The sequence below is a fragment of the Triturus cristatus genome, chromosome 10 (assembly GCF_964204655.1).
Source record: "Triturus cristatus chromosome 10, aTriCri1.1, whole genome shotgun sequence".
Lineage (NCBI taxonomy): Eukaryota > Metazoa > Chordata > Amphibia > Caudata > Salamandridae > Triturus > Triturus cristatus.
The window spans coordinates 802,049,524-802,063,692 of NC_140593.1; the positions used below are offsets into that span (position 1 = coordinate 802,049,524).

The following is a 14,169-nucleotide window of genomic DNA, read 5'->3' on the forward strand; positions in this document are numbered from 1 at the left end:
TGTACATTGTCATGAACGCATCGTTTTGTGTGTACAATAAAAAATAAGCTTACTTAAGGCCGTTTCATCTCTTTATTGGCAGGTTCCCGGGTATGGATGGTAGGCCATTCCTACATCTCGAGGATGGAACGCTGGGCAGCCCACAGGAACTGGTCGCAGAACTTTGCCACTACACAGCTTGAGTGGTTGGGTTCCCCGGGCATGAAATGGAGTGAAGCTCGTGGCATGATTGAGCAGCGCCTGGCAGTTGCAGGGGTCCAGCCCAATGTTATCATCTTGCACTTGGGGGGTAATGACTTGGTTGCCAGGGGGAGGAGGGCTCTACTACTGTCAATGCAAGCTGACCTACAGGCTATTAGCCAAACCATAGGGGCAGGCGAGGTTTGGTGGTCTGAAATTGTCCCCCGCAGGGTTTGGAGAGGGGCTAGGTCCACGGCTGCGGTAGAACGGTCCCGTAGACGGCTTAATAGGTCCATGCAGAAATTCTTGGAGCGCAGGGGTATGGGCTTCATCAGACATGCTTTGATCCAAGAAAAGGTGGAGGGGTATTATGAGACGGACGGGGTGCACCTGTCCAGGGTAGGCATGGACATGTTCCTCCTGGACGTGCAAGAGGCATTGGCTGGCAAGGGACATCAGTAGCACTGGTTAGGAGAGGGGGGCTCTGGCAGCGACGGTAGCCTCTCCAGAGCTGTGGCGGAGTTACAGGGTGATCTGGATGCAGACTGGTACAGTAAGGGTACCTCTGCGACAGGCGGTACAGTAAGGGTATCCCTGTCCGGCACAGTAAGGGTGCCCGAGCCAAAGGTCCAGGAGCCGAAGGGGGTTCTGGGAAGACCGCGACGGCGCCCCGTTAGTCCTTCGGGCGGTTGGGGGGCCTGACCAACCGGGGGTGGCCACAACACGCTCCGCCCCTGTCAGAAGGGGCGGGAGTAGGAGGCAGATCACGTGACCCAGTGGATGATCTGCAAATATTTATGTGCCACACTGCCAGGGCATCGACCCACCGTGTGTGCTGGCTCACCAGGCGGGCGGGCAGCAAGGGGCTGCCTGCCCTGGATCGCCCGTAAGATAACCCAATTTTATTATCATACTGTGTTGTATGAAATAAACCTGCAGCAGTTCTTCACCCACAAATAAAGTGTCAGTGTAATCTTTGGGTGATGTCTGTGTATGCGTGCTGACTGAAGCGGATGACGGTGTGGTCACTATGCCGCTGCCCGCGTCCCAAGCAATGGGACATCAGCAGGGCAGCATTCTAGTGGCCGCCCGTCGGAGCCTTCCCCCCGTGCTGCCTCGCGCGCGAGGCCTACGCCCACTCGGGAAAAACCCCCCTATCGCGGGGAGCTGGAGGCGGACCGGGGGGCGGGGGGGGCGCGGCCTACTCGCTACTTAGTGGGCTCTCTCGCCCAGTTCCTCCTCTGTCTCCTGCGCGCTGCACCCAGCCTGGACACGCGTTCTCCCACCCTTTCCTCGTACCCCGCATGTCAGGCTCAGCGCGTTATTGGAATGTTTTAATTTTTCTGTTTTGCGTTGCAGGCGGAGTTACAGGGTGATCTGGATGCAGACTGGTACAGTAAGGGTACCTCTGCGACAGGCGGTACAGTAAGGGTATCCCTGTCCGGCACAGTAAGGGTGCCCGAGCCAAAGGTCCAGGAGCCGAAGGGGGTTCTGGGAAGACCGCGACGGCGCCCCGTTAGTCCTTCGGGCGGTTGGGGGGCCTGACCAACCGGGGGTGGCCACAACACGCTCCGCCCCTGTCAGAAGGGGCGGGAGTAGGAGGCAGATCACGTGACCCAGTGGATGATCTGCAAATATTTATGTGCCACACTGCCAGGGCATCGACCCACCGTGTGTGCTGGCTCACCAGGCGGGCGGGCAGCAAGGGGCTGCCTGCCCTGGATCGCCCGTAAGATAACCCAATTTTATTATCATACTGTGTTGTATGAAATAAACCTGCAGCAGTTCTTCACCCACAAATAAAGTGTCAGTGTAATCTTTGGGTGATGTCTGTGTATGCGTGCTGACTGAAGCGGATGACGGTGTGGTCACTATGACCACCGCATGAAGGCTAAGTAAAGACTTTCAGGCACAGGCATCAAAGCTTTTTGCGATCGCAAACGGTGCGAATCGTAAAAATCGGCCGTTTGCGATCGCAAAATTAGCTTTTGTGATGCATGAAACAACTTGCCACTCGCACTTCAAGAAATCGCAATTAATTGCGATTTTTCAAATTGCGATTGCATTTAAGGAATCGCAATTTGCGATTCCTTAAATGCAATGCAAGACCCACTTGAGAATAGTGATTTCGCTAATAGGGGTCGCAAATTACCATGAAGTTGAACTTGATGGTAATTTGCAGAAACTTTGAAAAATGCACTTTAGAGCAGTTTTCAAACTTTCATGTTGCACACGCACATGCCCTTAGGGCATGTTCGTGCGCAACATATGTGCACAGATCAATTTCAGGGGTGCAACAGGGTGTCCCTTTGACACCCTTGCACCCTGAAATTGCATGCGCAATTTGCGAGGACCTATTCGTACTCGCAAATTGCGCATGCAATTTCCTATTCGTTTCTATGGGCCTGTAGGCCCATAGGATTGAATGGGAAGCCATTCCTTATTTGCAACTCGCAATTTGCAACTCGCAAATAAGAAATGTGTAGGAATCGCTATTTTTATAGCGATTCCTACATGCATAGGCTTTTGCGAGTCCTTAATTGCGATTCCTTAATAATCGCAATTAAGGATTCGCAAAATCCTACCTTGATGCATGTGCCTGTATATGTTATGCGTGACACTTTCTGTCAGTCCTGGACTTTTCTCTAACCAGCACTTCGCATGCTGGGATAATAATAACAATAATTACAATGATAAACAGTGGAGCTACAAATCCTAGAATGCAATGTGTACAGTTGTTGCATAACAAACAGAAGGAGGTGATGGACGGAGCGCTGAAACTTTTCAAACACCCTCACCCCCCCCCCCCCACCCTCACAGATCTGGGTTGATTCCATCATCGTTCTTTAGCTCACTTCGCAACCTCAGTTCAAACACAGCCATATGCAAGCAGTCTTGACCCTGTTGCCCATGGGAACAGTCCAGACCGAGCTGCCAAGCCAGGTCTGTTTTCCTAAAACGGAAACAAGCATCCTGGCACTGGTTTTGGGGTGACAACAAAAGCCAGGCCAGTCTATATTTTATCACTTCTCAAATGATTGGACTTGGCAGCTATGTCTAGGACTCCCCCAGATAACTGGCGCTTTCACAATGCGTCAGCTGCAGTACACCTCAAGAGACAGACCCATCAAGTTAGTCTGAGGTGTGAATGTCGATCAGGGGTGCAACGCCCATTAGGCTGAAAGAACTTCAGCCGAAAGAAAGCCCCCACACCCACCCCAGTTGGGTTCCATTGCCCGGCCTGCATCTTTGACTGTGAACTCAGTAAATATGCCTATATGGAGGCTTTATTATGAACGATGTGAGCCATGCAGGCGGGAGGAGTGAAATTGTGTGTTTCCTGGGAACACCAACGGACTGTGAAATCCCCGTGATAGAGCAAAGAGGGAAAGGACATCTGCCCGAGAGAAGCAGTCCTCTCTCTGTGTTTATCTCTAACACCCAATTAGGTGCAGGCAACCTGTTTAAATACATCATCATGACAGCTTGCGTTGATTCATGTCTTATAAAACAAGCAGGAAGAAGACTGACTGCCGAAACGCGTCCTTGAAATAAAGCATGTTTTGAAGAGGTCCGTGGGTGCGGATGTTTTCTTTAGAACTGGAGCTTTAATTTTTTTAATGGACCCACCTCCATTTATATCTGCATCCCTCATGAAGAGTGCAGCAGGCACCTGAAGGTGGATTCAGAGCAGTATATATATATATATATATATATATATTATCTACTGGCGGTCGCCAGTAGATAGTTATAGTTACAACCTAGTTTCCATAGGAAATCTCAAAATTCTATTTTGAATAACTTTGGCGCCGGTTGACGAATCCTCGCAAAATTTTCAAAACAAATGGGGCGCTCCGTTCAGCTCCTACTTTGAAAGTCTCGGGGTGATTCGTCAAGCGGGGGCCGAGAAAAAGGGGGGGTCCCAAAACGCGTTTTCCCCATGCATTTTTCCATAGGACCTTTAGTCGAAGGTACAGCCCGAATGGCTGAACAGAATTACGTGAAATTTGGCAAAGAGGTAGCCATAAGGTCAAGGAAGTGCCTTTTGAAGGTCTCGTGTAAATCTGTTCAGTATTTCCTGAGAAAATAGCATTTAAAACCATATCCATATCTATATGCGCGCACCGTGCGCGCACCCTGCCGTGCGCGAGCGCAATTCTGATTGGTTGTTAGATGTCGGTAAACATTCGAATCGTTCAAAACCAGGAAGTGTCGGCCGCCATTTTGTCTCTCGCAGTCTGAGGGGGTGAAAAACAAAGGTGGAGAACGTGAAAAGGGGGCAGGGTGGACAGTTCCTGACCCCCTAGCCTTGGTCAGGGGGTCACAGAAGGACCCCCAATGGAGAAATTATTATTATTATTTTTTTTAACTCGCGGGGTGCGCGCACCGTGCGCGCACGGCACGCACAGCGCACCGTGCGTGCACGGTGAAAAACCTGAAAATCTTTTTTTTTATAAATACATAACTTAGCATTTAAAAAACCGTACAAATTCACTGAAAAAACCATAGGTTTCACACACGTTATAGTTACGAATTAGCATTTAAAAAACTTTGCAAATTCACTTAAAAAACCATAGGTTTTACACATGTTATAGTTAGCTGGACATTTCACTCGTAAAAAACCAATGAAATTCCCCCGTTATAGTTAGTGCAGGCAACTATAACTCACGCGACCGCAATCCTCTGCTGATGACGTCAGATATTACATCACTCTATACCACTCTACTTTGCAACTCTGTGCTCTATGCTACTGCACTCTACGCAATGTACTCTACTCTGTACCGCTCCACTCTATGCCAGTGCACTCTATGTCATCCGCACTATGCCACTTGCACCACTGCATTCTACGCCACACCACTCACCCTGCACCACTCACTCTACCGGGCACCATTCCACCGTATGCCACTTCACTCTACTCTGAAACAATCTACTCTACGCCACTCCACTCTGCTACAATCTAGGCTGCACCACTCTTCTCTGTCACACTGTACTCCACTTTGTATCACTATATGCCATTGCACTCTATGCCAATGAACTCTACACCACTTTACTAAAATACAATGCACTCTATGCCACTGCTCTGTATGCCAATATACTCTGCACCACTGCACTATAAGCCACTGTCGTCTACAACACTCTATGCCACTGCACTGTACATCATTTTACTCTACATAACTGCACTCTTTGCCACTCTGTTATACTCTGCACCACTGTACTCTACGCCACTCTACTCTGCACCACTCTACTCCACTGCACTCTACGCGACTCTATTATAAACCACTACACTCTATGACAGTCTGTTCTGCAACACTGCCTTCTCTGTACTGACATTTATGCCACTCTGCTCGATGCCACTGAAGTCTACTCTGCACCACTCTTCTCTATGCAACTATATGCCAATGCACTCTACACCACTACACTCTATGCTACTGCACTATACCCTACAACACTCCACTCTGCACCACCTCACTCTACGCCACTGCACTATACGCCACTGCACTCTAAGCTGCTCTAATCTAGGATACTGCACTGTCATCTATGCCACTGCACTCTACACCGCTCCACTCTACTCTGTCCCTGCACTCTACACCGTTATATTCCACTCTGTGCTATTTCACTCTATGCCACTCCTCTCTAAGCCACCTCACTCTACAGCACTGTACTTTATGCCAATGCACTCTACACCACTTTACCGAAAACCAATACACTGTACACCAATGCACTGTATTCCACTATACACTACACTGCCACCCTATCCCACTCCATTCTACGCCATTCCATTCCATGCCACTGCACTCTAAGCCACTGCGCTCTCAGCCACTCTATTGTACTCTGAATCACTATACATTACAGCTCTCTACACCACTTTACTCTGCAGTGCTCTACTCTACACCACTGCACTCTATGCCACTGTCTACCACTTTGCACTGTTCCACTTTATGCCACTCCTCTTTATACCACTGCACTCTATGCCTTGCAGTCTACACCACTTTACTCAAAACCAATACGCTCTTTGCCACTATATGCTACTCTGCAACACTCTACTCTTCGCCACTGCACGCTACGCCATTGCACTCTGTCACTGCACTCCAAGCCACTGCACTCTAAGTCACTGAACTCTACGGAAAACTATTTTGCTCTGCACCAATGTACTCATTGCCACTGCTCTCTATGCCACTTTACTCGGCACCACTCTGCTCTACACCACTGCACTCTATGACACTCTACTCTGCAACACTGCACGCTCTGCCAATCTACTCACCGCCAATCTACTCGGCACCACTCTACTAAATGCAACTCTACTTGGCGCCACCCTACTCAGTGCCACTGTACTCTATGCCACTGCACCACTTTACTCTATGCCACTGCACTCTACACCACTGTGCACCATTGCACTCTATGCCATTTCACTCTACACCTCTGAATTCTATTCTGCACTATTCTACTCTACTACTTATGCACTCTGCTTTACTATGCACCACTGCACTCTTCACTACTGCACTCTACACCACTCCAGTCTAGGCAACTACACTCTGTACCACTCCATGCTACGCCAGTGCATTCTACACCACTACGCTATGCCACTCCACTTTACCCTGCACCACTCCATTCTACCCTGCAGCACTCCATTCTGAAACAATCCACTCTACATCACTGCACTCTATGCCACTCTACTCTATGCTACGCCACTCTACACCACTCTACGTCACTGCGCTCCATGCGACTCTACTCTAAACCACTGCACTCTGCCCAATGTACTATACACCACTTTACTCAAAACCAATCCACTCTAAGCCAACTACTCTGCATCACTGCACTCTATGCCACTATACTATACTCTGCAACATTCTACGCCACCCTACATCAATGCATTCTATGTCACTGCACTCTAGCCCACTCTATTCTACTCTGAACCACTGCACTGGATGCCACTACTCTGTAGTGCACTCTACTGTGCAACACTGTACTCTATGCCACTGTAGTCTATGCCAATGCACTGTACATAACTATACTCTAAGACACTCTACTCTGCAAGACGCACTCTACGGCATTGAACTCTACACCACTGCATGCTATGCTACTCTACGCCATTGCCCTCTATGTCACTGCTCTCTATGCCACTTTTCTCTACTTTGCACCATTCTACTGTATGTCAGTGCTCTCTACAGCACTCTACTCTGCAACACTCTACTCTACGCCACTGCACTCTACAATAATGCACTCTACACCACTGCACTCTAAGACACTCCACTCTGCAAGACTGCACTCTCCACCACTGAACTCTACGCTGCTCTGCACCACCGCACTCTATGCCACTGCACTCTACGCTACACCACTCATCCCTAGGCCAATGCACTCTACGCCACTCTACTCCACTCCCACTCCATCCTGCAACACTCCACACCATTGCACTCTACATCACTGCAATCCACGCTGTGACTCCACTCTATGCCACTGCATTCTACATGAATACACTCTACACGACTTTACTCAAAACTAATGCGCTCTAAGCCACTGCACTCTATGCCAGTCTACTCTGCACCACTGTACTTTATGCCACTTCACTCTAGGCCACTCTACAACACTCCACTCTATGACTCTCTACTCCAAGACACTCCACACAACTTCATCTATGCCACTTCATGCCACTTTACTCTCTCTATTCTATAACACACTACTTCACTCTATGCCACTCCAGTACTCCATTGTACGCCACTCCACTCCATGCCACTTCATTCCTATTGAGACTCTACTCCACGCCATTCCACTCTGCTACACTACTCCTCTCTATGCCGCTCCACTCTACAACAATCTACTCCACAACACTCTACACCACTTCACTCTGCTCTACACCACAACACAACACTCTGACACTACCCTCTATGACACTCTACTGTACACCACTCGACTCTATGCCATTCCAGTCGACTCCCTCCTCGATACTCCACAACACTATGCCACTCCACATAACATGTGTATTTAAAAAGCCCACATTCACCCAGAAGGGCATCGTGGCGCTGAATAACAGATGTTTATTGTTACTCAACTCAATGGTACTCATTTTATCGACCTCAGAAGGATGAAAGGCTGAGTTGACCAGCCGGTTTGAACCTGTGACCACGAGGTCAAACACAGGCCCGTACAGTGGATGCATTAGTCCAATAAGCCACCAGACCTGACTTCACTCAACTCTACCTCTACTCCACACCACTCCATGATTCTCTACACCACTCCATAACACCTCCACTCTTCTCCACCACACTCTACTTTACAACACTCAACTCCAAACTACTCTCCTTTACGTCCTTAACTTTTAGCCATGATGAACAGCTGCCAAACTGGTGGACAACATGGCTAAAACATATTGTCAAAGGTAATAGCTCATGCATAAACAACACCTATTGGGTTTGCCAGTGCTTGTCTTATTTAGTGTAGGCTCGACCCAAAGGTATTGGAGCTCCCCTATTACTGGGTGCAAACATAAAGGCCCATAAGCCATCAGTGGCGGCTGGTGACATTTGAAAGTGGTGGAAGTAAATGCTGGGCATGATTTTTATATAGCGAGCGATGTGAGCAAGTTCAATGGACAAACCTAGGGTTCAGGGTGAGTCCCTCTCCCAAGAAAGAAATGAAAAGAAATTGGCAAATGGTGCATTTTAAAGCAAATTAATGTGGCGATAAAGCAGTGCTGATTAAGCAGTGGGAAAGTATAGTCGTGAAATATTAAAAACATTAAAAATTTCCTCATATCTTCCTGCATTAATTTGTTCAACAGTTACTGTAATGTGTAAATTGTACAGCATGACAACTTTAGCCCTTTAAAATGTATGCTTGCCCAGTGTCCTGCACTACATGGAAAAATATGCTCTAACCAGACTTCGAGAAGCACCCACAGATGCTGGCTGTAACCAGTCATATAGACATTTGTGCAGACAGGTCTTTAAGTGAGATGAAAAAAGTGGGTGCTCTCTGTAAAGAAACATGTCAAATACATTTCTGTGATTCCCATAGTGTGGCACCTGACAGGTATTTTGGTTTCTCTCTGAGATGTAATTTTATCTAGATAAATGACACAACAACTGACATACACCTAAAGCCTGTCAGTGTGATTAGGTTTGTCACTAGGTATTAGTTGTTTAAGATAAATGAGTAACAACAATGATTTCTTATAAATAATTAACATTGGAAATGTTTAAATTCTGAAATAGTGAGTCTGTGAATTAAATAGCATTGAGGCCAGTGGAAGGAGTTTGGCCTTCAGTTATGTGTTATTTATATTAGATATGTATCCTCTTTTTCTTTGCATATCTTGTTTATCTGCACATCTTCAATCCCCTCTCTTTCCTCTTCAGCATTCTCTTTTCACTCTTCCCCGAATGCACTTCCTCGCTTCTCTGTCACTTCACTGCCTCCAACATGCACTGCATTTTAATTTCTCTTACTTTTGCCTTGCAAATATTTTGACATCTGTGCTCCCCCTTCACACACACAGTCACAGAATTTCATTTGCAAATGGAATACACAAACATTGTTCTGTGTGCTCTGCAGAGAGGCCAACCCACTGACGGACACTTTGGCTTCAGCATTAGCACCTGAGCACTCAATCAAAGCCCCTCATAAACCCCTGACATGGCTCAAGCCTCAAAGTATGCACAGAAAAAAATATAGATAAACAACACAATTTTAAAATCACCAACTCTTGGGGAATACAAGATTAAGTAAAGCATGTGAAAAAAGAGAGGAACTAAATCACTGAAATGCATTCCCTTGACATTTTTAATATTCATTGTTTGCAAGTCAATCCATGTTTTTGGCATCAGGGTTAACTTAGGGGCTTGAAGACAGGCCCAGTTTTAATATTGTACAACAGATAACTGGACAGTGTAAGCGCATATTACACAGTAAGCACATATCTTTCGCTTTGGGCTTGAATTGGAACAACTTCACAAGGGAACAAGAATGATTCCTGTTCCTTATTTTGATCCATTTCACGGAGGAGTAAATGCCGGCTCTGCTTCTAAAGGAGCGAGCAATGTGCAGCAAGAACGTTGGGTGTCACAGTGGGGGAGGTTAGCGTGATGTGGGGTCTCAGCACAATATACAGAACACAGCATTAGCTTGCAGACACTCACCAATACCAAGAGCAAGGCACCCGATAAGACGTGCTTGCATCCATGCTCAAGTATGACGAAAAGGTGGGATCTACGCCTTTGAATGACGGACGTCTGAAATCACGTAGGGATGAAGTCTCCAATGCCCCAAACAGTGATGCTAATTGCATCACTGGCCTACAGAGTTCATACAACCAGAGACCACAATGGCAAAGAAGGGCTTTAAAACAGAAAGCCCTGCGTCATGTATCACAGTTAAGAAAGCTGATTTACTGCCTGGCTTCCATCTCCTGCTTCAGAGCGATGCGGGGAAGGCAGCCTGAAACAAACAGCCCAGACATAAATACATCGATTTATTTAGGGATACGATCATATCTCTAAATACATCGATCTATTTAATACTTTTTTATGTGAATGTGTAGGAATTCAGAGGGGCACAGCCCCTGAGCCCTAATGGAGAAACCGCCCCTGATTCATACTCAAAAGAGAGAGAGAGAGAGACAAGGTGGGCAGTAGTGAAAGAGAATTAAGCATATGTAACAATATTAACAAAAAGGTGAGAAAGATAGGAGAAAGAAATGAGTAGAGAGTGTGACTGGCATGCAAAAGAATAGGGACTGAGTATGAAACAGGAGATGTCAGAGTGAGAGACGTACATTACACCGATGGCCCAGTGGATTTGCAGACCTCCGTATAGGTACGTGAGAAGTAGTTCGTTTTCTGTTTGATACCTCAATGAAACCTGGTTGTTCTGTACAGAAAAAAATACTAAATAAAATAAACCCTTACACCATGGGGGGGGGGGGGGGAGGATCCCAAAAATTCATGGTTGTTAACTGTAAGTATGTTTTTCAGAAATAAACTGCAGCTTTTTAAAAACAAATACGTTTGCTGAGCGGTTGCATGTAATGTGGTGGCTGTTCAGCAAACTTATAACAATGCCTTCAAAGGTGCTGCTGGTGCGACAGCTACTCTGAAGACTTAGAGATCTCTGCCTGTCAGGAGGGATCTCTAAATGTGATGGGCGGTAGTCCACTCAGGTGGCTGAAGTAATAACTTCCGCCACCCTGGGGACTGTCAGGCTGTCCACCAAACTCTAAATCAGCCCCTTTGGGCCTTATGTAACTTTTGGCAGACCAGACCCACTGTCAAAAATGTGGTGGATGTTTAGTCCACCATATTACAAGTGCATAATAGTCAGTGGCACTTTAAATACACCAGACTGGACATCCACCATGTTTTGATGGAGTACCCGGTCCACCCACCAGACTATAAACAAGGAGATATTTAGAAATGTTTCAGCTATCTTGTAGAGCCATGATTTTCAAGCAAATCAAACTTAACACATTTCATTTTCTCCTCACTTATAAATGAATTGCCAAGACTTGGAGCAAGCAGTGGTAGAACGCTGGGTTGGCGTCTAGTAGGTGGTCCCAGGTAACAGGACCAAGATGTCGGTGAGATGGTGACCATGGCATTAACAAACTGTGTAAAAGGGATTGGGACCTAACTGGAACTGTGAGTGCAGCAGCAAAGGGCATGTGAATGGGGCTGGAAGGTAGGTAGACCTCTAGTATATGTCAGTAGCTACTCTGTGAATAAGTCTGGAGCAGGTAGCACTGTGTGAGAGGAAGCAGAAACTCCAAGTGCCTGAAAGAGGTGTGCTGGATGAGAAGGTGGTCTGTGACTGAAGCACCACGGAAGGTGAGAGTAGGGATTCTGTAGGGTCTTAGCTGCGTGCCTTGGTAGAGCAGGGTTGGGGCTGAAGAATGGATGGAAGGTCATAGGGACTCCAGCATGCCAATGATTAAACAATTTAGAGGAAATGGCATTGAAGCCCCTCATACATGTCACTTGAACATCGTTGTCTCCATCTCATTATACTCAGGCTTATTCCATAATGTTGGAGTACAACTATGACCAATACTCCCAGCCCTAAATGTACCCTTGGCCATTTCCATCTTTGGAAGTGCAGACAAGGATGCTGGGACTGAAAATTACCTTCACGTAGTAGTTGTTGAGAACAGGGAAATTCTTGACTTGGGACAAGGCAGTGCAGGTTTTGAGTATGGCGGACAGACGGCGAGGATCAGGGTCCGGAGGAAGACAGCATATAACCCTTGTCTTGCAGTTCCCACCTAGGACATCCTCCAGTAACTGGGTCAGTGTTGAGTCACTGCGAGGGGGGATAAAACCAATAAGAGTCATGGGGGAGGAACGGGAACACAACCCAGAAGTCATGTGAAACTTGCAAGGTATCAGCGGAGTGATGTAAGAGCTCACTACTGAGATCTGCGTAAAGCCTACAGGTCACATGTTTGAATCCTAGCATGTAGAAGGTAGCCTTTTATCATTCAAAGTTTGATAAACTGAGTACCAATTAAGTTAGAAAACCATAAACCCTCTTTTTCAAAGTGCTGCAAAATAGAAAAAGATGGTATTAAAACACCAAATACATAACACCTTTATTAGCAATTTATAAACTGATTATGCAGAAGAAGTTGCTCTTATCTTAGGAAAGACTTACGATGAAATTTCGAACACATGCTCCTTCAGAATAAAAAAAGGACCACAGTAAACTACTTTAGCATGTGCTGAAATCATACCACCATGACCAGCCAAATGCTCTGTCCCATATAGAGCTCGAACAGCTATTTTCTAACTGTTACACCCTGAAAGTGGCAGCTGCTATAAAAGCGTGTTCTTGTTGGACCCATGTACAATCTTGGTCCTGGTTTGAGGTATGCTTTAGTAGTGGTGGATTATTTTCCTAAGTGGGTGGAATGCAAGTTCTTGAAGGAACCAACTATGTTTGTGGTCATTGATTGTTTGAAGGATATGTTTCGAAGGGAGGGTGTTCCTAAGGTGTTGGTTACGGATAATTAGGTCCCGTTTAAATCCCAGATTATACAGTCATTCTTATTCTCATTTGGTATCAAACATTTGTCAGTTGAGTTGTATAGTCCTCAAGGTAACAACATGGTGTAAATAGTTATTAGGATGCTGAAAGAGATGTTTCAGATGGTTGGTTCATAGGGTGATGATGTGGTGCATGCAGTTCAGGAGAGATTTATGGAGCAATTATAATAAGCAAAATGTAATGACTGGGGTGCCTCCTTTTGTGCTTTTGAAAGGCAGGCCTCCTTCTTCAAAACCTAATCCTGGAGGGGTGATGGATTATGTAGGCATTGGTCAAAAGATGCGGAGGCTCAATGCAAAAGTAATCAGAGGTACAATGTTGAAAACACGGTAAGGGAGGTGCAATTTCAGGCGGTTGACAAGGTCAAAATCAAAAGGCCTCGGGGTAGCAACGGCTGGTGACTTTTAAAAGTGGTGGGGTACGTGCATCAACGTAAAATTTAATAATTATCTAAAGTACGGACATGCTTAAATTTGCATTGCAGAGGTGATCAGAGCACATTCTATTTATAGATACATTATATTTATATAGAATGTGCACCGATAACCTTTGCAATACTTATTTAACTGTAATTAAAATAAACAACTGTTAGAACCGGCGGTCTCTAGTTGGCAGAGGTATACACTTCTGACAAATAGGGACCTACCAACTCTAGTCAGGGAAAGGGGATTACACACTCAGATAACCCCTGCTACCCCCTTGGTAGCTTGGCAGAGCAGACAGGCTTATCTCAGAGGCAGTGTGTTAAGCATTTATGACCACATACAGTAATAAAGTGAATACACTACAGATGGACACGACACAGAAGTTATGATAAAAATAGTATTTTTATATAAGGCTTAGCACAAGACCAAATAACGACAAAAATATACCACAGTCTTAATAAATACTCTTTGGAAGGAAAAATAATAGTTCAAGTAAGGTTTCTTCTTGGCAAATAGTTCTTTAGCAAGTATT

General features: G+C 46.1%; 1 protein-coding gene across 1 annotated transcript in view; it reads right to left on the bottom strand.

Annotated features, from left to right (window-relative positions):
* The window catches only part of CCDC78 (coiled-coil domain containing 78), a 321,251-nt gene that overhangs the window by 161,450 nt on the left and 145,632 nt on the right, over positions 1-14,169 (bottom strand). The window contains exon 6 of the mRNA XM_085628349.1: positions 12,294-12,468. Within this exon, the coding sequence (XP_085484475.1) occupies positions 12,294-12,468 (175 nt within the window). The remainder of the gene's footprint in view (positions 1-12,293; positions 12,469-14,169) is intronic.